We start from the raw sequence: 27,775 nt of genomic DNA, 5'->3' as shown, positions 1-27,775 counted from the left end.
TTGTTTCGAAATTCTAACCCTACTAAAAAATGCAATAAAAATGAATAAATCTACGTTAGAAAGTAGATTCCTGTCGCAATGGTCCTTATTAGCCACCGGAAAGAAAGCTGGGCCCATGTGGAATACATGGCTTATCTTATCTTTATCCATGTACTTCCATTCATCATTGCCTCTGTATTTATCCATGTACTTCCATTCATCATTGCATAAAATTGCGGGGAAATAGTAGTAAAAACATTATAAAATCTTAAAAAAGAAATCACTTTTCAACTGCCCATCAATTTCCAATTTTTAAATACTTAATAAACATGGTATTGTTAATATTAAATAAAGATAGGTGTGAATCATGAGAACGAGATTGATTTAGGAAAGTTTGTTGGCAAGTTGCCATTGATGACAAATAGCAAGTTGAAGTACACAAAACAAAACATGGACCGCAATTATTTGATGCTGACATCACTGCTTAGGTCGATGACAATCAGATGTGGGTGCATAATTCGCAGCTCAAATCCAGAGCAAGAAACTGTGGTACTGGATTAAGGGAAAGAAACGAATAAAGCTGGGCAATATTGATATGAATATGACGAGTCAAGAGGGGAAACATGCTCTGCACGCAGTGATTGTGCCAATTCCTGCACAGGGTCATGTTAATGCTCTCATGGAATTGGCGCAGCTGTTGGCTATTAGGGGAGTGTTTGTCACTTTCGTCAATACTGAGTGGATACATGAACGCATGGTGGAAACTTCAAAGAAACCTGAATCTCCTGTTTCCAAAGGCGATCTAGATTTGGAGCAGGAAGGAGGGAGAATTCGTTTTCTGTCCATTCCTGATGGTTTACCGCCTAACCATGGCCGCATCTCCAACACGACCGAGTTATTAATTTCGCTGCAAAAGTTAGGGCCTGCTTTGGAGGACCTGCTTACCACTGATCATGGCAAATCACCATCATTTCCACCCATCACATTCATAATCACAGACGCCTTCATGTCCTGCACGGAGCAAGTCGCGAGCAATATGAAATTGCCCAGAGTTATCTTCTGGCCTCTATGTGCTGCTGCCTCCATTTCTCAATGCTACAGCAATTTGCTTGCTTCTGAGGGACATATTCCAGTAAATGGTATGTCTTTCTCTTTGCAGTCTACATCCAGTATAGATTTTTCTTTTTAACATTTAGTCCGTTGAATTTAATTTCTGAATATTTTGAATTGGATAAATAGAAAAGTATACCAGAGCAAAGTTGTAAAAAAATCCCAAATATGCCATACATATTCTTTTTTATTTCTCCGTTTCCGTAAATTCAATTTAAACTGGGATAACTATAAATAATTTTAGGTGTCCATTTATTTAGGTATTAATTTGAATCGTTTCTTCCGTTAAGTGCACAGCGTTGTTTTATTTTTCATTTTAATTATGTATTTGAGAATTTTATTTTACATAATTTATCCACGATCATGAAAGATTCATCGTAGGACGCGATACGTTTTGTGAATTTAATTTTACAGAATTTAACAGTGATCTTCCAGGATTAACCGGTGGACACTTCACGTTTTGCGAGAATTGTTGAATAATTTCACCTAATAAGTATTTTTTTATAAGTAAATATGTTTTATTTCTTCTGATTAAAGATATATATTTATCTGTACAGGAGTTTATTTTGGTTTGGAAAAACTATACCAAATACAAAATTTTAATTGTTGTATTGATTCCGGAAGAAAGAGCCGTGGTCAGGATCATGAAAACAAAAATACTATAACTAATTATTTGGTCTCTACAACTATTTTTGAGCTAAAAAACTACACAACATAAACATCCAAATAGTAAAAACATGATAGCTACAGACATTTAATTAGAGGTACTAAAATCCATGGTTGTTGTAGTATGGGATTCTTGTTGTTGTCTGGGGAGTAAGTGGGATGCCCACATACGAGTATTTGATCCATTGACATCATGTGCTTCTGTAAGTGGGATATCTTTTTTTGATTTCATTCTTATTAACTAAAACTCTTCCCACATGAAATTTGAAGTGTCAATAAAAATCAAAAGTGTACTTGTATTAGTTGTAGAGGTTTCTAGTATGTCCTGCATTTGGAATCTAGTATTCCACCTTTGTCAAAGCTTTATATCAGTGAGAGTGCACCTTTCATCAACTAGTTCATGCTTTGTGTGGGCAACTTCCTTTTGAACCGGTTGAGAAATGAGCTCCCCATATCTGGATGTCAAACCCTCACCCTACATTTGCACCCTTGAAGGCTCACGTTCCTGGTAATATGTAGCACCTCAACATACTCTTGCTCTATGTTGGGGCATGATGAATGTCAATTGAAAGAGAAAGTCAACACTACCAACAAGTTGCCACGTTAAGCTATGTTCAACTGGTCGTTATTTCTCAAAGAGAATAACGAGACTGAAGGGGGCTAGGTCTCTGAGCACTGACCCTTGAGTAGAGTAGAGCGCAGATTGATTGAGTTGCTACTGTGGAAGCAAAGGACACTAAGTCGTCAACAGATGAGCTATTCGAAAAATAAGTTGATAATTAAATTCTAATTTCTTGTTGATGCCACCCCGGACTACTGGTGGTTAGAGGTGATTTGACACTCACGGAAACGATAAAATTTAACTTGAGAACCGAGGATGGATGGAAATTTCACTTCCAACCTTACTCGTTTACCATTAAATTGTTGGAAATTTCTGGTGATTTCAAACATAAAAGAACAGAGAAAATGCTTTGTTTCTGCCACAGGATCTTTTGCACAGGGAAGTTAAAAAAAATTTTTGAGCCAAGCAGAGTTTGTCAGCGAAAACAAACTTGTATTAATTTATAAACTGCCTGATACAAATTTCTTCTTCTCTCTTAGAGGGATTCACCAAGAACTTTCACAAAAAGAAATTACTCTGCCTCTTTTACAAATAATTTTACATTGGTGTGTAAAATCTTCATTCACTGCTATGTGAAAAGTTTTTACATTGATTGCTGTAAAAATAAAAATTCGTTTACTGCTTAAAAAACTTTCACATTCACTTCTGAGTGAAATTTTTTCATTACATTCATGGGTTTTCACATTACATATTCAATAAAAAAAAATTTACATTCCATTCCCATTCGTTTCAACGAACAGCTACAAGCACCTGTAAGAAGAATCCCAAATTTCATTCACTGCCGGGAGTCTTTCTTCATTTCATCCCTGCTCTGGTTTCAATTATTTTCGCACTTCGGTGCTCTCTCCTTTCCACTTCATTACACTCAATTGACATACAAATGAGTGCACACACAAAGCATTACAAATACGAAAGCATATCTTATGCACTGCTGTGCATCTCCCCTGATTTCTATTCGCTGCTGTGAACCCAGTTTCTTTTCATTCCATGTGCAATAAACTCTTTCGCACTGCAGTGCTCTGGTTTTTTTTCATCCCCGTGTGCAATACAATACAATAGGTCAACGCATACACTCCATATGGGTTAACAAAAAAAACGTTACATGTTGTAAAACATTAAAAACTTTACCTAAGACTATGACAAATCATTAAATGCATTAAATGAAACCGGCGGTAAAATAAAAAACTAATGTTCTAACAGGTTGTATGAGATCCATGTGCGTTGACCAGATCGGACACATTTCACATCCTTCAGCCACACAAACCAAACGATGTTTATCGCCCGGGGAATGGGCAGTTTTGGAGACGTACACTGGACGCGTGTCATTTAGTCGGGGTGTTCGGAGGCCCTTCGGGAAATACCACTTATGGCAAAAGGTGGTGCGGGGAAGTCTTCGTGGTTTTCTTCAATGGTTTTGCAGTCGCAGTTTACAGGCAGCTTCCGGCAACGCTGTACGGCAGTTGGAATTAATATTCCAACACTCCCCTTTAATTTCAACTGCTGGGCATTAAGTCATACCCAAACATTTCCTCAAAATTCAAAGCTTTTCTGGTCCAGTGGCTTTGTCAAAATGTCTGTAACCTATTCCTGAGTCCTGCAATGTTGTAAAACAATTTCTCCATTTCTTACCAATTCCCTGATGTAATGAAACCTTGTGTCAATGTGTTTCGTTCTCTTATGAAGCACCGAATTCTTAGATATTGCAATAGCTGACCTATTGTCACAAAAAAAATCACTGTTGCTTTTGCCTACTCTTGGCCTAAGCTCCTCAACATTCTTCTCATCCACACTGCTTGACATGCTGCTGTTGTAGCTGCCACATATTCTGCCTCTGCTGTAGACAACGCCACGATAGGCTGTTTATTAGAAGCCCATGAAATGGCTCCTGAACCCATGTGAAAAACATAACTGGATGTTCTTTTCCGATCATCTAAGAATCCTTTTTGCTACCTGTTACAAAAAAAAGGTCTTCCTCTTAACGGAGGGATTACAAAACTGCTGTTACACAAAGATCTTCCTCACATAGAGGGATTCACCAACACTGCTTCAGATGCAGTTCCATAAACAACAAAAGGGTCTTCCTCACACAGAGGGATTCTCCAAGAGATTATGCTGAAGAGCATCTTCCTCTTAACTAGAGGGATTCACCAGTCTATGCTGAAAAGCATCTTCCTCTTGACAGAGGGATTCACCAAAGACAATAGATCTTCCTCTTAACAGAGGGATTCACTGGAGATTATGCTGAACAACATCTTCCTCTTTAACAAAGGGATTCACCAAGAGACTGCTTCAAGTGCAGTTCCAAAACAAAAATAATCTTCACTATCTCTTTTGAAAAATACTCTCTCTCTGTCTTCAAAACTAACACTGCTGAAGCACTACTGTGTCTGCACTGCTGTGCATTTTTCAAAAACAAAATACTCTGTCTCTTCTGGAACACTTACTCTATCCCAGCTTACAGTTTTACACTGCTGTGTGTAAATATTTCTTACATTCACTGCTGTTGCAATATATTGCATTTCAGTTCAACGAACGACACACTTACTGCACTTACATTTACTGCTGTAAAGAAAAATTTCTTTTACATGTGCTACTACCCATTACATTTCGTTTCTTCAACAAAAAAAAATCTTCATGCTGCTACATTTTTCATATTCACACTGCTATGTGTTTTTACTACATATTCTCCAACAACAAAAACAAGACTTACATTACCCTTTTCACTGCTGTGTGAAAAATTTCATTGCATTCTCAAACACTGGGCATTTATGCTCTGCTGCGTTTTGCCCTCTTCTCATTACCACAAAATAATTTTCACTTCTGCACACTACTGCGTGTTTTTCTTCCTTTTGTTTTCAAAATGGACAATAACCAAAAACTTCACTGCACTTACATTCGCACTGCTGTGCGTAAAAACATTTCTTTTCACCGCGCTACTGCACTTCACATTTCAACGCTGCCCCTTTTTCTTCTCCGCACTTCTGTGCATATTGCATTGCATATGTGATAAAAACAAAGCAAAAACATTACATTTTTCGACACCGCTGCGTATTACATTTCAGAGGGATTAACAAAAATATTTCATTTGCGCTCTGCTGCGCAATACATCCTCCATGCAATCTCCATGCTCTGCAGACTTTTCTTCTCTACTTTTATGGCAGATTTAATTCCATATCTCTCCCCTATAAGAAGATCTTCATAAAAAAAATGACTGTTAATATATTTCAGCAATAATGATCAAGAATTACAGGCTCTCCTTAACTATATGCATTGTCTCCTTTTGGCAGAGTCTTCTCAAAAGAAACTTAGATCGACTGGAGAGCTCAAGGGACTTTCGGACTGTATTTCCTTCCTTCTCCATACTTGTGTAACTTTCTTCTTTTGCATGGGTCTAGCTTGTGTAAGAGCCCATGTTAAGTTACAATCACGTGCCATATGCCCAATGTTATGACACTTGAAACATTCTACATTGTTCATGAAGATTTCATGATTTATTCCTGTAAATTGTTTCTTGGAGGTTATCGGAGACCATAACATCTATCTTTATGAAATGCTCTACAGTCTTTTTCCATATGACCAAAGTTTGAACAAGAATAACAATAACCAAAAAATGAACTTTGGTACCTAGGAGATTGAGGTTTCTTTGATGTACTTCTGAAGCCTTTCTGCATTGAGATCCTTTGATGATAACCATTGCCTCTTGCCTCTTTGACATCATCAATATTTCTTCTTGGAGCTGGTTTTCTACTTGGAGTAGGATTTCTTCTATTGTAACCTTGATCTTTCTCCTTGCCTTTGCTAGAACTAGGAGCATCACAATCTCTTTCTGGCTTCTTTACATCTCCTTTGCTTAAAGCATTTTCATTCTTGCTTGAGGGTTTACCTACATACCCGAGTCCTGATTTATCAGATGGAGATCTGTGATGGCTGAGCATGTCATCCAAGGCTTGAGAGCTCTTCATGATTTTGTTCATCCCTTCAACCTTTTTCATGAGGAGGACAATCTCTTCTTCCAATCTTTCACACTCATTATTCTTCTTTGCAAGTTGTTCCTCAGTTTCTTCCTTGCTACGAGTAGCTTCAGCTGCTACTATTTTAAGGGAGATGATATGAGACTTCATTTTTAAGATTTCTTCATTCTTTTCTTGACTGCGCTCTATTTTCTTCTCAGCTTCTTGTGCCTGTTTCCTGGCTTCTTGTAATTCAGACTTAAGGGAGGATACCTCTACCTTGTACTGTCCAATCTCTTCTACAAGTTTGTTCACTCTCTTGTGCCTTTGTTCAAGTTGACTTGACAAGGCATCTTCCTGCTTCTTTGCTTTATTCAATTGATTTGTCATGGATATGACTTCTTCATGATGCTTCCTTTTGCTTTGATCAAGTTCCTTCTTAAGCTTGGCGAGCTCTTCATCCCTTTCTTGTACTTGAAGCTTGATGAGGTCAACCTTCTCATTTTCAGCTTCTATGATGGGTTCAGAATTTCCTTCTTGACTGATGGTCATGGTTAGTGCTCCCTTTACGTGAAGGTCATGAAGTTTGTCCCATATATCCTTTGCTGATGAATATTTTCCTAGATTCTTCTTTACAGAATCAGGCAGTCCATCCAAGATTGTTTTTGCTGCTTGTGCATTATACTCCTTGGATTCTCTATCCATCTTGCTATCATCAATCACTGATTCCCAAATTTCAATCCCTTCAGACTTTAAGAAAGTCCTCATTTTTATTTCCCATATATCAAAGTTCCCATTGAACCTTGGAGCCTCAAATAGAATGCTTTCAAATAGATTGTTTTCTATTTTAGTAGTAGAGGGAGACACATCCTTAGGAGGATTTGAGACTTTCTTCTTTGACCTTGCCATTCTTAACTATGCTTCAAATACTTGGCTGTGTTTTAAAACAACTAACTGTCTTCAGCAGTAACAATGAAAATTAATCTGAGAAGTACCTTGGATTCTTTTGCCTGAGACTTCACTCTGTTGGAGAAGTTGTTGCAACAAAAAAACTCCTTCCTTCAGCTTCTTTCTCCCCTCCAAAGACCCTGGATCTGCTGGACACCATGTTGGAAATTTCTGGTGATTTCAAACATAAAAGAACCGAGAAAATGCTCTGTTTCTGCCACAGGATCTTTTGTACAGGAAAGTTAAAAAAGTTTTCTGATCCAAGCAGAGTTTCTCAGCCAAAACAAACTTGTATTAATTTATAAACTGCCTGATACAAATTTCTTCTTGTCTCTCAAAGGGATTCACCAAGAACTTTCACAAAAAGAAATTACTCTGCCTCTTTTACAAATAATTTTACACTGCTGTGTAAAATCTTCATTCACTGCTATGTGAAAAGTTTTTACATTGACTGCTGTAAAAATAAAAATTCCTTACATGGGTTTACTGCTAAAAAAACTTTCACATTCACTTCTGAGTGAAATTTTTTTCATTACATTCATGGGTTTTCACATTACATATTCAATAAAAAAAATTTACATTCCATTCCCATTCGTTTCAACGAACAACTACAAGCACCTGTAAGAAGAATCCCAAATTTCATTCACTGCCGGGAGTCTTTCTTCATTTCATCCCTGCTCTGGTTTCAATTTTTTTCGCACTTCAGTGCTCTCTCCTTTCCACTTCATTACACACTCAATTCACATACAAATGAGTGCACACACAAAGCATTACAAATACAAATGCATATCTTATGCACTACTGTGCATCTCCCCTGATTTCTATTCGCTGCTGCGAACCCAGTTTATTTTCATTCCATGTGCAATAAACTCTTTCGCACTGCAGTGCTTTGGTTTTTTTTCATCCCTGTGTACAATACAATACAACAAGTCAACGCATACACTCCATATGGGCTAAAAAAAAACATTACATGCTGTAAAACATTAAAAACTTTACCTAAGACTATGACAAATCATTAAATGCATTAAATGAAACCGACGGTAAAATCAAAAACTAATGTTCTGGCAGGTTGTATGAGATCCATGTGCGTTGACCAGATCGGACGCATTTCGCATCCTTCAGCCACACAAACCAAACGATGTTTACCGCCCGGGGAATGGGCAGTTTTCGAGACGTACAATGGACGCATGTCATTTAGTCGGGGTGTTCGGAGGCCCTTCGGGAAATACCACTTATGGCAAAAGGCGGTGCAGGGAAGTCTTCATGGTTTTCTTCAATGGTTTTGCAGCCGCCGTTTACAGGCAGCTTCTGGCAACGCTGCACGGCAGTTGGAATTAATATTCCAACATAAACCACCCAAAAACATTGGATTGTATATAATCCACAAGGACGGGTGAGGGAAACCACTTGTATTAGGTAACTCTTCTTTGTATCCTCGAGGAAGAGACCCAAGTTTAGCTAACTCTCACCCTAAATAATTGATGAGGAGAAGGAGAATGCCAACTTTCATGTGATGGAGGTTAAAGAAGAAGAAACCCCAAGCTCTGGGTTGTTGGATTGCCTCCATTCCTAAGAAGATACACCAAAGTCACACCTTGTACATTGCCAAATAATGATTTATCGATCATAGTATTATGATTTGAAACCGAATGTCTTCCTCCTACGGCCAACTGAAAGTTGCTTAGGTGTGAGAGCGTACGATGGAGCATTATTCCAAATGGTAATGTTGCATGACATATATTAAACACGGGGTGTGTGGCTAGCCCATGAGCTAGCTAGTAGGATGGTAGCAACATGTCTCCCCACCTCAACTTATTATCATTGTTATTTTAAATTTTTATTAATTAATTTTAATTTAATTATATTCAAAAAAAAATATGAAAAATAGTTTTTCCCTCCTTTACAAAGATATTTTTTTTCAATTAATTTTTTAACTCATATTTATTTTTAAAACTTTATAAAAAAATAAATTTAAAATATAAAATGCAATCTAAAACTATTAAATTTAAGATAAAAAAATTGTGAGTGATGTGTTTATTTTGGAACATGGTTTCTCCACAAAATATTTTAAATAGTAGCAAGAGATATAGAGCTAAAGTTTATTTCAAAGGTAGTTATACTTTTTTGTTTTTCAATTTAATTAAAAAATATTGTAAAACAAAATTAAAATAAATAATACATAAAATATTTCCAATGTGAAATGATTTATTGTTTTTTTGGACAATCTTGTATTGATAAATCAATGTACAGTGTTATAACAAACCTCCATGATAAAATGAGTATGAATCTCCATGGTTTAAAATACTTGTTACATGGTTTTTAAATGTATATGTATTTAACTTATATATTAATTATTTTAATAACAATAAAGTTATTATTTAATTAGATTTTATGTTATTTTACTCTGAATGGGGTGACAAATGTGGCAGTGGGTGTGTACTAGACAATGCCACCTAAGCTGGAAAATGAGTGAGGGGATGTGGCGCCCGCCCCTAATCAAGTTCAATGCACATAACACATGAGAATATTCGATATTGAGCAAGATTTTTCATCCTCATTGGAAGATGAAGATGATAGGCTGTGGCTGGTGAGGGAAGATGTCGTATTCGTATGATGCCAGGAGAGGCAGCAATTTCACTTATTTTGTTAAATTCACAACAATGGAATGTTGGAGGCTTGGCTACATATAGATGGAAGCAAGTGGTGTAGGATGTGTCCACCCCGCTAGTGATTAGGGTATTTAAACATGTAGCAAGAGGAAGGTGTCTACAAGGTGGTGTTTCCAACCCTTAGTTGGTCTGCTTCCTGCACGCAACTGATATCCTCCTCTAATCAATGTGGCTTCATTGACTACCTGGTATCATTATGTTTATCCATGCCTTTCCTTCGTTTCAATTAAGTTGGAATTATTGCAAGAGGTTCTGTGTGGTGTATAAACGAGAGCGTTGGCCTTTTCTTTTTCTATCCTCACTCTCTCGTGACGGTTTATCAAAGTAGAGATTTCCCCTTTTGTTTTTTGAAAATATTAGAGTGATTTGTTAAGCCCATTCCCCCAGTTCTATTCTAAGTTTTCCATTATCGTCTTCCACCCTATCTGACGAGTGTTGGCTCTCTTATTGCATGGAGGTTATCTCATGTTGAGTGGAGTTCCATCTTTTTGGTTTCTCGATACTGGTGGTGGGATGTTTTTCCTGGGGAAGTTGTAGCCGATAGGTCAATCTGTTGTTTCTCATTTTTAGTTCCTTTTCCTTGTTTCCTTGGGCAATTATTGCGGTAGAGCCTCAACCTCCTATCTTGCTTGTTTTCTTCTTTTAGTGTTACTAACTCACCCTCTCTACGAATAGAGTCAAAGTCTTGTTGGCAGCAAGCTTTTGCACTATCGAGAGGTGGATTTTCATGTGGTTTATTGACTCTATTAGTGTTGTAAGTTGGGCAAAAAATCTATGGGTGGTGGAATTATATAGTCCCTTTCTCACTTGAGGGAGACTTGGAGGTTTTGTTCAAGTTGAAGACTTTTTGGGTTTGCACCTTTGCAACTCTCACACATGGGATTGAGACTAGTCATTGTCTAGATTCCTTTTCCTAGTAGGACCAACATGCCATGCCAACAGGATTGGGTTCAAATAGGGGTTGATTATTAACAAGAATGGTTCCATTGAGGCGACACTTGTATGCTTCATAGGTTAGAAGTATTTGCATCTTGGTATCGCGAGCTTACACTGGCCAACATTTAGGAAGGAATCTATTGATCTAAGGGAGAATCATCCTCTCATAGGACTACTCTCTCAAACACAGAAGTGTTGGCTGAATGGGTTTTTTGAATCCGAGATCCAAGACACCCAAGGGGTAGGCTCAATCTTTACATGCACATTGTAGACATGTATTGGCAGGTCAAATTTTTACTAGGATGGATGATCTTAGAGTGACATGAAATCGTATGGTTATCATGCACTGTCTTGAACACTTGCACAAGCATATTAGGTAGCTAGCTGTGATCAAGTGCTCAAAAAAATAGCTCAAAATTCAAAGTTGTTGAATCATTTTGGAACCTAAATGATCGTGTAGTGCTCTTCATCCTGAATTCGGTGCAACTCATTTCACGTGAAATAGACACCGTATGCTCCCAGAATCATGTTCTGTTCACTTTCCCAAATAAGCGATTTTTTGCAAAATGTGATAGCCGAGTTAGTAGTTCGTACAATTGACATGGCACTAACTATGCAAGTCTATGTGGTAGTTTGAATAGTCAATGACCTTTGGTGAATCACATTGTGCTAAGTGGCACATTCTCATTGGGTGCAATATGGCAGTTTTTTGTTTGTTGGTTGGTGGCCAACCACGAGCTAACACATGGCCTAGCCAGATACTGCCACGTGGCCTAGCTAGAGGCTACCACGTGGTAGCCCGAGGCCACCAAAATTTTGGGTCAAGGTTTGGGCAGCAGCAACGGGGAATGAACCCGTGACCACCAAGCAACGAGACAAGCCACATACCAATATGTCATGCCATAAGTCTTAACATATAATGGTTTTGACATATATTTAAACTATTTGGGCGCACCAATCTAGGGAAAGGGCTAGCTTGTGGGGGATAACCCTTGGGCACGTGCCACCGATACGACCACCAGCGAATGGAGCAGGGGCCTGGCGAGAGGGGGGTAGGCTGCTAGCCTTATCCCCAGGCACATGGCCCCAATATAGCCACAAATTTCAGATGTAAGGCCTTGGAGGCTAATTAAAGCGTTTGACAATCTCGCTCGAAAATCACCAAAATTATCACTTCGTTAGCGTGATTTGGGGCGAATTTATAGGATAGTGTCGGATTTTGGGGAATTTGTTGTGCGATTAGTAGAAAGGCTCGGGGAAGCCATAAATTCTTCAAGTTTTGACCAAATCAGGAGCAAAAAGAGGCTACATGGGCATTTTTTGGCATTTTGGAGCCATTGGAATAGGTTTTAGATCTTTTTGAGCATTGTAAACTGATGTATTTACACTTTTGGGCAAAATAGAGAGGGTCAAGCAATTGGAAGTTGGATCTTATGTTGCTGTGATACTATTTTTGGTGATGTTCATGTTGGTTATATCCTTTTGTTCAGTCATTTGTTTATGCTAATTTGCACATAAAATTTACATAAAAGCAATCAAAAACTCATGTTTAAACTTGAAATTAACCTCATGAATCCTTAAGTACTTTTAACATATTATGATAAGGAATTTAGCACAACAAAACTAATTTTCTCATTCAGATCAAGTTTGGTATCAGAGCTCTTGGTTTTCTTTGTGCATAAAGGATTTAACTGTTTGCAAGTGAATGCCATGCTTATAATGTTGAAGCTCAAGAGAGGAGAAGTGAAGCTGGTTGAAAGCACTAAAGTTGGGTCAAGGAGAAGGAGTGCAAGGTTGCCACAAGCTCCACCACCAATTCTTCCTCGAGTTGCAGTTGAGGCTTCAGTGAGCATGTCTCATGAAGTAGAGCCTACAAACATGATAGAGAATAAGAAAGTGTTTGGGAAGGCTTTCTTTGATATGACAGAGATGGTGAAGGTCCTCTATGAAGAGAGGAATACCAGACTATAGGGTGAAAGCTCCAAGCCTCCCAAAGGAGAAGGTTCTTCAGGAGGAGGAGGTAATGGAAATGGAGGTAAACCTCCACCCTCTCCCCATTTTATTCATCTTTATCTTCACAGGAATCTTCACCCTCTTCCACTAATACAACACTTACTCATACTCATCAACATACCTCAAAAGGAATTGGTAAATCACCCCTGTTAAAACGTGATGTTAAATTTGAAATTCCCATGTATAATGGTGAAGTGAATGCAGAGAAGCTTGACAATTGGGTTTGTTAGTTGGCGGTCTATTGCATAATTCAAAACCTTCAAGATGATGACATAAAGATGCAGCTAAATTTCTTAAGGCTGGAGGGTGCAATACTAGTATGGTGGGAATCAAAGGCATAAGAATAGATTAAAAAAACATGATAAGATATCAATTTCTTGGGCCTATTTCATTGCTGCAATTAAAAGACAATTCTACCCTCTAGCATATATGTAGAAATCCATCATGAATTGGCATAACTTTAGACAACTTAAAGGTCAAAATGTGTAAGATTAGACCCAAGAATTTAGGAAAAGGTCTCTAATGTTAGGTGTGGATTTTTAATCACAAGACACGTTGTTGAAGTACATAGGGGGTTTACAAAATTACCTTAGGCATACTATCCTTGTGTTTAATCCCAATAATGTAGATGAGGTGTGTGTGCAAGCCACTCATATTGAGGCAAGAGGGAAAAATACTTCGAAAGAGGGTAGTAAAAAGTAGTTTAAGGGTAAAGGAAAAGAAAAGGGTTTCAAAGGGAAGGGAAAGAAAAATGCATCTGTTAAGAAGGAAGGAGAGAAATTAACATGCAAGCATTGATGAATCTCATTGTTCGAAGCTTTATCTCGAGATAAAACCAAAGAAATTCAACAACAAGGGAAAATAAAAGAAAATCGTAACCAATCAATAGAATTTAGGATCTGATTTGGGTCATGAAACTAAAATTACATCCATGGGTATGAAAGGAAAAGAATTCATTTCTAGTACTAGTACTTCAAGTTTACACAATGAAACTCCAAATGAAAAGAAGATGATATAACTTTTTCACATAAGGGTAATCTCAAATTATAGAAAAATTGATACTCTTTTTGATAGTGGCTCTCAAGTTAATCTCATCTTTGAAAACATTGTCAAAAGTTTAAACTTGGAAACCATTCCAAATCATAGGCCATATCCATTAGAATGGGTGTGTGACAATGCACAATTTCAAGTAACTAGAAAGTGTAAACTGAAATTTTCCATTACTGCAAATTTCATATATGAAGTGGAGCTTGATGTTGTGCCATTAGACATATGTGGTATAGTTTTGGGCAGCCCGTATCTCTATGACAGAAAGGCTATCATCCATTGACATGAAAAAAATACCATTTGTTCAAAGATGGAGTAGAATATATTGTGAGAGCTCATAGAAAGAAACTAAATCTTTCACTTGTTAATGCAGGGCAGATGAAAGGACTAGTGAATTCTAGCAAGAATTTTGTGCTTCTAATGATCAAACCCAGTTAAGATATTGATAATGAAGCTTTTCAAGGTTGTGATTCAAGATTGAAATCTGAATTGGTTGATTTTGTTAACCAATATGGTGAGATGTTTCAGGAACCAAAAGGATTACCTCCCAAGAGAGGAATCCAACATGAGATACAGTTGTAGCAATATAGTCCTCTTCCTAACATTGGAATGTATATGATGTCAGTGATGGAAAGTGTAGAAACTAAAAGTAAAATTCAAGAGTTGTTGGATAAATGGATCATTAGGCCAAGTTCTTCGCCACGTGGGTCACCTATTTTTTGGTTCCAAAGCAGGATGGAACATGGCACATGTGTGTGAAATTCCGTGCATTGAACAAGATTATGGTAAAGAACCATGACCCACTGCCTAGAATAGATGATTTACTTGATCAATTCAAAGATGCAAATTATTTTACTAAGTTGGACTTAAGGAGTGGTTACCATCAAATTAGAATTGTTGAAGGAGACATTTGGACGACAACATTCAAAACAAAACAAGGTTTGTTTGAATGGCTAGTTATGCCTTTTAGTTAATGTAATGCTCCTGCTACCTTCATGTGTTTGATGACTGATGTGTTGAGGCCTTTTCTTGATGTGTTTGTTATAGTCTACTTAGATGACATCTTAGTTTTCAATAAATCTCGTCATGAACATGTCATGCATGTGAGAAAAATACTTGATATCTTAAAGAAAGAATAATTGTATTTAAAGATGTCAATGTGTGAGTTTGGAAAAAAAAAATTGTTTACTTGGGTCATATTATCGGAGGAGGTGATTTGAAAATAGATCCCTGCAAGGTTGATGTCATTTTGAATTGGCCAAGGGCCACAACAGTTACCAAGGTAAGAAGTCTTTTGGGAGCAGCCCAATATTGAAGGAAATTCATTACTAACTTTTCTTCTATATTAGCTCCTTTTCATGCATTGACTAGTGTGAAAAAGGTTTTTCAGTGGGAAGGAAAACATTAAAATGCCTTTGATTCATTGAAGGAAAAGATCAGTTTAGCTCTAGTACTTGCACTTCCAGACTGGACATAGTCATTTGAGATCCATATGGATGCTAGTGACTACACCATGGGTGCAATCCTCATGCAACATGGTAAGCCTATCTTTTTTCATTCAGAAACTTTCAATGGTGCGGCGATTAATTATTCTACACATGACAAGGAATTGTATGGATTTGTGCAATGTGTGAAAAAGTTGAAACACTACTTGATGGGAAGGAAATAATCATTCACATTGATCATCAGCCATTGCAATACTTGCATTCTCAATCTAAGTTGTAGCAATCAAGGCACTTCCGATGGATGGGTTTTCTTCAACAATTCCACTTGGTAATAAGGTATAAGAAAGGTATCTACAATAAAGTTGCTAATATGATTTTTAGGCCTATTATTAGTGCATCGACTTTACTCAAGCATAATTATGTTTTTCATGAAAGTTATATTGAGAAATATGCATTAAATAATGAGTTTCATGATGTTTATGCAAGATTGAGTCAAGATAACCAAGTAGTGGAATTGAATTATCATTTGCATGATAACTTGTTGTACCATTTTGGAAAGCTTTGTATTCCATAGGGAGAAAGAGTCAACATCATAAAAGAGGCACACACTTCTCTTAATGCTTGTCATTTTGGTGTAAGTAAGATGGTGGCACATCTACATAGGTATTGTTATTGGCCTCATATGCTTGAAAGTGTGTCACATTTTATTAAAGAATGTTCAAAGGGTGCAATCAGTAAGCCTAGCAATAGGAAGTTAGGATTGTACACACAACTTCTGGTTCCTTCACGATCGTGGGAGAGTGCTTCTATGGATTTTGTAGGAGGTATTCCATTGTCAAAAAGAGGTCATGATTATTTGTATGTAGATGTGGATATGTTCAGAAAAAATGTGTATTTTGATGCCATGTAAAAAGAAAATTACAGCTGAAAAAACTACTCAGTTATTCTTTCAAAATGTATGGGTGCATTTTGGATTACCCACATCCATTGTTAGTGATCGAGATTCTTGCTTTATTGGGAAACTTTTGGTCAAGTTTGTGGCGATTCATGGACACCAAATTGAAAAAGAGTACAACATTTCATCCACAAACAGATGGTCAAACAGAGGTGGTGAACAAGACAGTGATACATCTTCTTCGTGGGTATTGCAGCAGGTATCCTAATTTTTGGAATAAACATTTATACTACAGTCAACATGCTTACAACCAAGGCAAGCACTCTTCAACTCAAACATCGCCATTTGAAGCATGTTTGGGATACTTTCCTAAGTCTCCTTTGGATTTCATTTTTAGAAAGGATGTTTCTATTGATGGTCATAGTGACATAGACAAAGCAAGAAGGTTCATTGAAAAAATTCAATTGGTACAACAAAGAGCTCAAGAAAAGTTAGAAAAGATCCAAGGCATGTACAAAGAAAGGAACAACAAGCATAGTGTAGATCACAAGTTCCAATTCGGTGATGAAGTTTGGCTTCACATTAGCAAAGAGAGGCTCCAAGGAGAAGGTAGAAATCTAAAACCAATTAGATATGGTCCACTCAAAATTATGGAAAAGATTGGTAACAATGCCTTAAGGTTGGATTTTCCTTCATATATGCAAATTTATGTTATTGTTAATGTTGAGAACTCAAGGTTGTATGAGCCTCCTTTGATAGAATATTAAGGAGAAAATGTCCAAATTCTTTCCATTGAGGATTTTTCTCCTAAATACCTTAATGAACTACAATAAGACACCATTCTTGACCGAAGAACAAGGTCTTCAAAATGAGGGAATGTGGATTACCTTCGAGAGGGGATCAAAGGAAAAAATCCTTCGAAATCCAAATGGATAGAGATTGGAAAGGTGAGGGAACTGTATATGCACCTGTTGGAAAATTGAAAGTGATATTTTGGGGTCCAAAAGGCATCCAATCGGGAGGAACGATCATGTGCTAAAAAAATAGCCCAAAATTCAAAGTTGTTGGATCAATGTGGAACCTGAATGACCACGTATTTCGTGTCATCCTGAATCTGACACAACTCATTTCGTGCGAAATGGACACCATATGCTCCCATAATCATGTTCTGTTCACTTTCCCAAACAGAAGAATTTTTGTAAAATGTGGTAGCCCAGTCAGCATCCACGTGTTACTGACTATGCAGGTCTATGTTGTTGTTTGACTGGTCAATGGCATTTGGCGAATCAGGTTGTGCCAAGTGGCACATTCTCATTGGGTGCAATTTGGCGGTTTTTGGTTGGCTATTTGGTGGTCAACCAAGGGCTGACACGTGGCCTAGCTAGAGGCCGCCACATGGCAATTGAGAGGACACCAAATTTTGGGTCAAGGTCTGGGTAGCAGCAGTGGGGGTCGAACCCATGACCTCCAAGAAACGAGACAAGCCACATACCAATATGTCATGCCATAAGTCTTAACATATAATTGTTTCGACATATAATTAATTGTATGGGCGCGCCAATCCGAGGAAAGGGCCAACCCATGGGGACCAGCACTTGGGCACATGCCACCGATACGACCACTAGAAAATGGAGTGGGGGCTTGGCTGTTGGCCTTAGCCCTAGGCACATGGCCCCCATATAGCCACAAATTTCGGATATAAGGCATTGGAGGCTAATTAAAATGTCATACAATTTCGACCGAAAATCGTTGAAATTATTGCTCCGTTAGAGTGATTTGGAGCAAGTTTGTAGGATGGTGCCGAATTTTGGGGAATTTGAGGTGTGATTAGCAGAAATACTTGTGGAAGCCATAACTTCTTTAGTTTTTGACCAAAGCAAGAGAAGAAAAAAGCTACACATGCATTTTTGGGCATTCTAGAGCCACTGGAACATGTTTAAGAGCTTTTTGAGCATTGTAAATTGATGTATTCACACTTTTGAGCATAATAGAGAGGGTCAAGCCATTGGAAGCTAGACCAAGGAGACGTAGCCCAGGAGGGGTGAAGTCCTTCATCACGTGCTATTGTGATACTATTTTTGGTGATGTTCATGTCTGTTATATGATGTTATTCAGTCATTTGTTTATGTTAATTTGCACATAAAATTTACATAAAAGCACTCAAAAACTCATGTTTAACTTGCAATTAACCTCATGAATCCTTAAGCACTTTTAACATATTCTAAAAAGGAGATTAGCACATCAAAACCAATTTTCCCATTCAGATCAAGGCAGAAGAATGAAGAGGATTGATTGACACATTGATATTCCTCTAGTAGAGGGTGAAACAATGGTATTCCTTTAGTAGCAGGTGGCACCCAAGCATCAACATGGATCAAATATTTTGAGATGCAAACATATACTGAGCCAACAATATTTGTATTTCTATGATTATACAAATTAAGGTGTTGTTAATAAAATCATTAATATGCTAGGTGAAAATAGCAATAAAATACAAATTTAATCAATGCTATATAAATATCTAAAGAAAGAGGTGAGAAGTCACCAAAAAAAACAAAGAAATTGCAATATCAAAAGAAGAGTATTAAAGAGGAAATAATATGTATAGAACAAGCAAAACAAATTCTCAAAGTCAATTTAAGATCCCAAACTATCTTGATACATCAATGTTTTCTCCACCTTTAAATCCTAGGACTAGAGGTAGTTATTTCAAATTATAATGTTGAGATGAAATTTGTTGAACCATCGATGTTAGGTCTCTAAAGGAAAGAACTAAGTACATAACAACATTTTAGTTTGTTTTGTCTTAGCAACTCAAGTTATTGGGAGAAAGTTTTGTTCTTCCATCTACCTGGGTTCAATTCTGAGATACATGTTTAGCTCATTCTGATGAGGCTAGAAGGATAAGCGCACCCACTAGGTTCAACTCCAAGGGACATGATTGACCTATTTTGATAAGCCTAGAAGAGTAAACGCTCCCAATGTGAAAGACATGTCTCAATGCTTTCTAAGTCACAAGTCATTGCTATGTTTGGCTTGTGGACATTCTTACAAACAATAATACATGACTACACAACTAGAGTAAATGCCTTCCACAAAATGATACCATAGAATATCCTCACCAAAATCACTAAGAACCATATACCTTAAATAAAACCCTAGAAACTACCTAAAATATTAGAATAAGATCAATTTCTTATTTCTTCATTGCTAAAACTCCACATATAAATAATAATAAAAAACACTAAATCTCACCATCATATCCAAGATCTTGACGCGTCAAAAAGATTCCCAACAATGCTTGAATAAGGGGATGGTTGATTAAATGTTCATTGTAGCTTTTCATAATAAAATGTGCACTCAATTACTTGCTTGCATGATTAGAGATCATTTTAGGTGACGGCTATGACATACCTCTTCGCATTTATTACATGGATAGGTGTGTTTATTTTGGAACAAGACTTCTAAAATTTTAATTTAATTATCAATAATTATTCAGTATATGGTATATTGTTGTGATGGATTTAGTATCTATGGAATATTTTAGAATGTTTTTAGTTGTATACATAGATCAAAGGTTGATATTTATCTCCAAAATAGTTATTCATTTTTTTCCTTTTTAAATAAATTGATTAATTAAAAAATTATCATATGAGCACGTGTAAAATGATTAATTTTTTTGGGTATGTGGTATTGATAAGCCATGGTATTGTGACAAAGTCTATTTAAAATTAAGAATCTCATGAGTGAGGGTAAATTTCCATGGTTGATAATTTTGTTACATGTTTTTTTTAATGCAATATTAATACTTTTTATAATTAATATAGTAATAATTTATATAAAGTTATAATTTAACTAACTTTTTAAGTTTTGGCAACTTGAAATGTAATGTATCGTAAGTGTTTGGATGTTTATCATGGAATAATGCCTATGGATGTTTACCAACGTTTATGTATGCCAATAGGCATGTCTATTTCAAAATAGGCCTTCAAAAATTTTAATTCAATTATATGTAATTATTAGGTGGTTGGTAGAGATTTAGTCTCAAGGGAATATGCTAGAACATTCATATTTTTACTCATAAATTGATGATTAATATTTATTTCCAAATTAGTTATGTTTTGCTATTTTTTTTATCTCAAATTAATTAATAAAAGAAAACGTCATATCAATGTGTCATATTTGGCATGTGGTATTGATAAGCCATGATATTGTATCAAAATCTATTTACATGTTAAGAATTTCTATGTTAAAGTGAGATGAATCTCCGTGGTTAAAAATATTGTTTAAATCATATATTAATTGTTTTTATAATTAATAATTATAATAATTTAATTTAGATAGTTTTTATGTGTTTTTTGAAAGATGTAGCATGAAGTAAGTGTTTTGACATTTATTATAGATTGATAGCTATCAACATTTCACACCCATTTTATTTATATAACTACACTAAAATATATATATATATATAATGTTTTATTTGCATTTTATTTTCTTTGCAATATCCCTCTTATGGCATGTCATTTTAGGTAGTTTCTCTGTGTTATTAGTCCCTAGCTAGGTAGAACTCTTCATCGATTTGCTTATTGACCACTATTAGTTTTGCATTGAGCATGGCAAGTTATAATGCTTAAATTTATAAATGATTAAAGTCTTTTTTATTTTAATTTAAAAAAAAATTAAAAAATTGTTATCATTTCATTTTCTAAACATTTCTCTCATATTGCCAATGAAATTTGCTCACCTCGAGAATTGGCCAGTTTTCAAAGGGATCACCAATTTTCATGAAATTTTATAATGTAATTATATAAATTGATAAAAGTTAATAAATATACGAGTGTATAACATGATCGTTATAGTATTCTCCGAACTTTAAACCAAATCGAAAATTGTTATTTTGTTAATGTAACTAAAAGCCTATTTTTTTCATGATTGATTGATGCCAAGGACATTAATCGAATCAAATCATGTGAAAATGATGGAATTATTTCCATTAAGCATTGGTTTAGGTTCAAATATAAATGTGAAAAGATATTAGTGTCTTTTGCAATCGACCAAACATATATGGTTTCGAGGAATTTTTATGTCCAGGCCTTAAAACTTACAGCACATATGCAGATGAAGGTATTTGGACTTCACTACTAAGAAATTTGTGTGTCCCTGGGAGGCCTACATAGTCAAGGTTCCGCGGATGTCTCCTTGACTTTCCATGTTGTCTTATTGTCTACTACACGAATAGTTAGGATCTACAGCAGCTTCGTATAAGCACAAAACCAATCCTGATCACATGTCTAACTCGCTAACTTTGGTTGCCTACTCATCTACAAAGAGGACTTTGTGTCGAATAGTCATGCTTCTCTGAAGGAAAAGAGTTAGAGCACAATAAAATTATATTTTCATTCTTAGCTGCTCCTGCTTTACTATCCTGATTTACATGTTGAATCCAAAAGACTTTTACCATACGAAGGCAAGTTTTCTCCTCTTGTGATGAAAATATTCAACGCGTTTCGATAACTTTCTTATGCTGCTGCATTTCACGAGATTCCATGACAGAGTAAGATTTATATATATGAAGAAGATTACAAGGGAAGAAAAGATAGAGGCCCACACTTTGTACTGCTACATATGAAGATAAAATGTTGAAATTCTACCATCCAAGAAATCAAAACATTAATTCGTATTCCAATAAAGTGGTTTTGAAGGTTAAGCGCGACTGGAATGTTTTTTATTCTTATTTTTCTTTAGCAATACTTATTTGCGTTGTTTATGGGGAATGATGCAAAAATGAATTTGTGATGTTTATGTTTAAAATTTATTGTAGTTTTAATATTTTATATTATTATTTATTCATTGATGTGAGTTGTAGTATTATAATTTAATTATAATGTATTTTGTATTTTTGGGTTTAAAATTTATTGTATTTTTAATATTTCATATAATTATTTATTTAATTTTTTGTGTGTAAGTTTGATAGTTTTTTTTTATTCATTTTCAATAAAAATAAGTAGGTTTTATATCCGTATCCATTTGGTTAAGTGGCCTTAATCTGCCTATTGGGAAAGTAGGTTTGTTGGCATCCTTACCGCATTATAAGCCATCCAAAAACAAAAGATTTTGACACTATATATCATAGATATATAAGCTTGATTGTCCTTAATTCTCCTAGTGACGAGATAACTAAGACAAAACATCAAAGTTTGCAAATCATTCATTTATACATAGCAAAATGTAAAAAGACAAACTATGCAAGTCATGCTACTACTCGTTAGATGAGTCCACGGGTCTTGGGTATTTTTCACTGGAACCTAACAATTTGTTCTAAGGAAGGCATGGAATGTGCTTCTCTATGCGGCCGAGGTTGGCATTCTATTGTTGAATCTAGAATTGAATGGGTTGAAATTCCTTGTGAATTTCCTAGAATTTTGTTTCAGTCTTGGAAGGTCTAGCAAATGAAGTCGTTAAGGCTCTAGATATGATATTCTTCATCAACCAATAAAGATACACAATCTATTTACATTGAGAAGAGTAGCCTCTTGAATGTCCAGGGTCCGGCACAAGATCCTGCCATTCCTCCATATCTAGATCCACTCTTTTTGCATATTGATTTAAGTCAACTTTCCACTAAAAAATTATCAGGTGATTTGAGGTTTTGAGTATTGAGATGGTAGGTTTGAGAAGCTTCCCGAGTTAGAAATGGGGCAGATCTACGACCCCGTCCCCTAGCTGGACATGGTTGGGTTGGCTTCCTTGCCTCTGACCACTACCTTGATTCCTCCCGCGCCTCTCCTTGTCGAGTTATCTCTACCAGAGAACAAACACGCCATTCTGAAGCTATGCCAACCATAAAGGTAATGGAATAACCTGAAATCAAAAGCCAAGATTGTTAGTTCGGGGAGACAACCTAGCTTAGGGTCCTAGCACAAACACTGGGAGTTCGAATCTATATTATTGGAACAACATAATACAACATGACTATGAGCATGAAGACTATAAACCAAATGTTTCACCATGATAATGAACTGGGTTTGTCAAAACAGGCCTTTCACAACAACCCATGGCTCCCCTAGTGTTCTTGGAGCAAGACCCAGTGTCCATTCGGGAGTTTCCTTTTCGAGGAATCCCCTTTTCATACAAGGCAACATGTACATCAAAGATACTAAATAATAGAAAAATTCCCTCATGCAAGAAGTGAAGACTGAATTCCATTGTTCAAACCAAAAATGCATGCACATCCTGGAAAGAAAAATTCCATAATAGATAGAGATACTTCTACTATATTCAGACAACCCACCAGAGTAAACTATTCCTGCCTCCCTAATTTCATGAGAGGTTTCCCTTCTGACCCAAGATAACATCTCAAAGACATGCCTCTAGCGAGGTATTAGAGAGTAGAGAATCTTAAGGATAAGGGTATGAATCTCAGGGATAAGGATATGAAATTAACACATAGAGTTAACATACCCGCAGTCGTCGTCCACTAGGAAGAGGGTGAAGCCATTTACACTTGGATGGCTAACATGTTGAGATGCCTTCACGGGTAGCCTGGAGATTGCAAGCAAACTGAAACAATACCTCCAAACTGAGTTAGGCTTGTTGCAAAAAACCCCAACGATGAGATATCTCATTGGTCACTCCACTCCCATTTAATGTCTGTCATGCACTTTGCCACCTTGCACTTGAACGCGAGTGTGTGATGGTCAGAAATCAACCACCCACTGCCCTTGCCCATTACTCAATTGGCCACTGTCCTTTCCCATTACTCAATTGGCCATGGCACAAATCCCATCAATGCCCGGTTATCGTCTCACACCCCAACCGTCTCACACCCCAAGCAAGGAGATTATTCATTCATTTAAATATATAGATCTAAGTTATATTATTAATTTTAATGTTTTAATTATAACGTTAAAAGTAAAATTTTGTTATTACATCGAGGAAGATATGATAGTGGTCCACACTTTGTCTTGCTAGATATGAAGATAAAGTGTTGAAATTGTGTGGTATATCAAAACATTATTCTCTACTAGATTTGAATTGTTTTCCTATTTTTTTTTTTTATTTCGCAATATTTAACTCTCTTTGTACCTTTTATGTTTAAAAATTTATATATTATTTATTTATTTGAATTTTAACATTTAAAGTAAAAATTGCTTTCAAAATTTTGTTATTATTATTATTTATTTAGTAGAGGAATTTGTAATTAGGGAATTGTCAATCTACCACTGAGTCATTGCAAATGCAACTAGCTCATCACCAATTAAATTGCGGGAAAAAATATATATTATTTATTAAAATAAATAAATTAGAATTAACTAACATATTTTTTTTATATATAATATGCATACACAATGTGAAATATTGTAGCTAAGTAAATTATAATGTGCCTACAGATATCTAATTTGACATTTTTTTACTTATATATATATATATAGAGAGAGAGAAAGAGAGTGAGAGAGATAATGAGCTTTGACAATTTTTGTCTCCTTTACTTCTTTTATATATATATATATATATATATATATATATATATATAGTTAATAGGAAACACTGCTTTGCATTTAGCAACATTTTTTATTCAATGTTTTTAGAAATAATTTAAGTAGTTTCTCGTGCTTTTAGAAATGGTAGTATTCCATCTTTCAAATCTCACCTCTTCTTTTACCATCAACCAACATAGAAATAGTTCCAGTAACATTTTTTTTTCCTACATTTTATTTATTAATTTAATTTTCTTTTTTATGTTAAATGTTATAAAAATTAGCTTTCCCATTATTTCAAATTAGAAAATATAATAATATTATATTAATAATTTCATATATTATATTTATAAATTTATTTATTATTAATAATTATTTTAAAATAAAAATAAATTTATTAAAAATAATTTATTATTGAAAATAAAAATTTTTAGGAAAAAATGCATGGAGAAATTTCAATGTCCAATATTTCGACTGAATAATTGACCCATCTTCATGGATCCTAAATCTGAAAATTCGATCTTCATAGACTATAAATTTGAAAATTCATGATTAAGGGTTACCCACCTTTATTTCTAATTTATTATTTTATTATTTTCAAACTTACCGTTTATTTTCAGTAAAATGTAAAAATCTTCATTCCAAAATTATTTATTATTATTCTCTCCTTTAATCACTTTATAATTTTTTGATTAATTTTTAATTAGTTAACAAAGTTATTTATTGTTAAAAAATTATTATTATTAATTATTATTTTCGTCTTCGATTTTCTTATAAAAGTGAGTTTTGGGTGACTTAAGGATACAAAATTTTCAATCTTTTTCTATTAGACTTATCCCATTAGACTTATCCAGATTTTGAAAAACATGAATTTATTTAATTAATATTAATTATTTATTAAATTTAAAATTAAAACAAATTTATAAGAAATGATTGATTATTACTCTTATCTTTAATTTTTCATGTTTACGGGAATCTTTTCGGCATTTATATATTTACGATGTATATCGAGCTAATCCTCGTGACTCTAATTGCAAGGAAGTATCGGAGATTGAGAATGAAAGATAAAGCAATCATTTCATTTCTATTTTAATCTTCTATAGAAACGTAAATGCTTTTCATTTGCTCTGCAAAGATAATGATTATACTTTCTTTGTGACTTGTTCCGTAAGGGAAGCCAGAAATCAAGAAAAGCTCATCACTTGCCTTCCGGGAAACATCCCACCATTGAAGCCAACCGACCTGATTTACCGGAAAGGAGACCACGATCCGTCGGGCATTCGTTTAAATATCTTTCTTTACGAATCACAGAAGCAAAGCAAAGGCGACTACGTATTAGTGAACACGTTCGAGGAACTCGAAGGGAGGGATGCAATAACAGCGCTCTCTTTGAATGGCTGTCCTGCTTTGGCGATTGGACCTCTTTTTCTTCCCAATTTTTTACAGGGAAGGTATTCGTGCAGTAGTCTGTTGGAGGAGGAGGAGAGCTGCCTCGCATGGCTCGATGTGCAACAACCACAATCAGTTATATACGTTTCCTTTGGGAGCATGGCTGCGAAATCCCAGCAACAGCGAGAACAGCTAGCGCTAGGGCTAGAGGGCAGCGGACAACCTTTCTTGTGGGTTCTTCGGTCGGATATCGCAGAAGGCCAGGTTGCGATATTACCCGACGGCTTTGAAGAACGAACAAAGGAGCGGGCACTGTTTGTGAGGTGGGCACCACAGTCAAAAGTACTTGCCCATGTCTCAGTGGGATTGTTCCTCACACACGGCGGATGGAACTCTACCTTGGAGGCAATGAGCATGGGAGTTCCCGTAGTGGGATTCCCATATGCCGCTGATCAGTTCCTTAACTGCAGATTCGCCAAGGAGGTGTGGAAATTCGGCCTAGCTTTCCACGATGTGGAGGTAGATAACCACAAGGTGGTCATGAAAGAAGAAGTGGAGGATGTTATCAGGAGAATGATGACAACACCCGAAGGAAAGAAGATGAGAGACAATGTTCTCAGGCTGAAGGAGTCCGCAGTGAAGTCCATCCTCCCCGGAGGATCTTCCTTCCTGAATTTAAACACTTTCGTTAGAGACATGACGACGATGAGTAAAGCTGTCCGATCCGAAAATGAAACCATGTGACTCGGTTTTCAGAATATGCCATAAAAATACATGGAGATTTGAGAATAAGGTGATGATCGCTATCAAAATTTGTGCTGAATCTTTGGATAACTCTCCCGTTTCCTAGACGAACAGGGATGGAGAGGGCTTTAAAGCCTCTCAGGAATGCCTGTAATACCCTTCTTAACCAAAGAAATTTTTGGCTTTTGAAAAATATATTTTTAATATTTCTATTGAACACAAATTTTTTTGGTTAATATATATTTTATGTTTTATATATGGCTCACATAAATGTTATGATCAGCCCCACTGCATTTCATGGTTTAAATAAATTAATGGAAAGATGTGTGTCATATCCATCACCTAGAATGTTATCTTATCATGCCAGCAAATAGTTGAGACGTTATCTTCTCATGTAAGTAGGTGAGGGACAATTTTATTATGAAAAGTTACAATGCAGGTTTAATCAACCACCCCTTATTGAATCATTGCTGGGAAATTTTTAGGAGGTGTCAAAAATTTTGTATATGATGGTGAGAACTAATGTTTTATTATTATTTATAGATGCAGTTAGGTGGAGTTTTGGTGATGAAGAAATTAGAAATTGATCTTTTTAATATGTTAGGTAGTTATTAGGGGTATACATTAATGTATGTTTCTTAGTGGTTTTGGTGAGGATATTTTATGACATAATTAGGTAAAAGGAATTTACTCTAGTTGTGTAGTTAGGTGTTATTGTTTGTAAGAATGTCTACAAGTCAAATATAGCAATGACTTGTGACTTAGCAATAGTTGAGAAACATCCTTTGTAGTTGGTCCATTTACACTTCTAGCTTTATCAATGGGCCAAACATGTCTCTTGGAATTGAACACCTACCCTTTTAACCTCATCACAATGGGCCACAC

At 35.8% G+C, this 27,775-nt stretch overlaps 1 protein-coding gene across 1 annotated transcript; it reads left to right on the top strand.

Moving 5' to 3' along the window:
• The first annotated feature begins 502 nt into the window (after window positions 1–502).
• On the top strand, window positions 503–27,096 carry LOC149189256 ((R)-mandelonitrile beta-glucosyltransferase-like). Its single transcript, XM_089411776.1, has 2 exons — window positions 503–1,118; window positions 25,935–27,096. The coding sequence occupies exons 1-2, from the start codon at window positions 575–577 to the stop codon at window positions 26,888–26,890; spliced, it is 1,500 nt and encodes a 499-aa protein (XP_089267902.1). The 5' UTR covers window positions 503–574; the 3' UTR covers window positions 26,891–27,096.
• Window positions 27,097–27,775: the final 679 nt, after the last annotated feature.

This window comes from Pinus tabuliformis, chromosome 3_1 (genome assembly GCF_031772625.1).
Source record: "Pinus tabuliformis cultivar Carrire ecotype Pingquan chromosome 3_1, CPIR1, whole genome shotgun sequence".
NCBI classification, from domain to species: Eukaryota; Viridiplantae; Streptophyta; class Pinopsida; order Pinales; family Pinaceae; genus Pinus; species Pinus tabuliformis.
The sequence above is the reverse complement of the archived record's forward strand: the minus strand, read 5'-3'. Positions and strand labels throughout refer to the sequence as shown.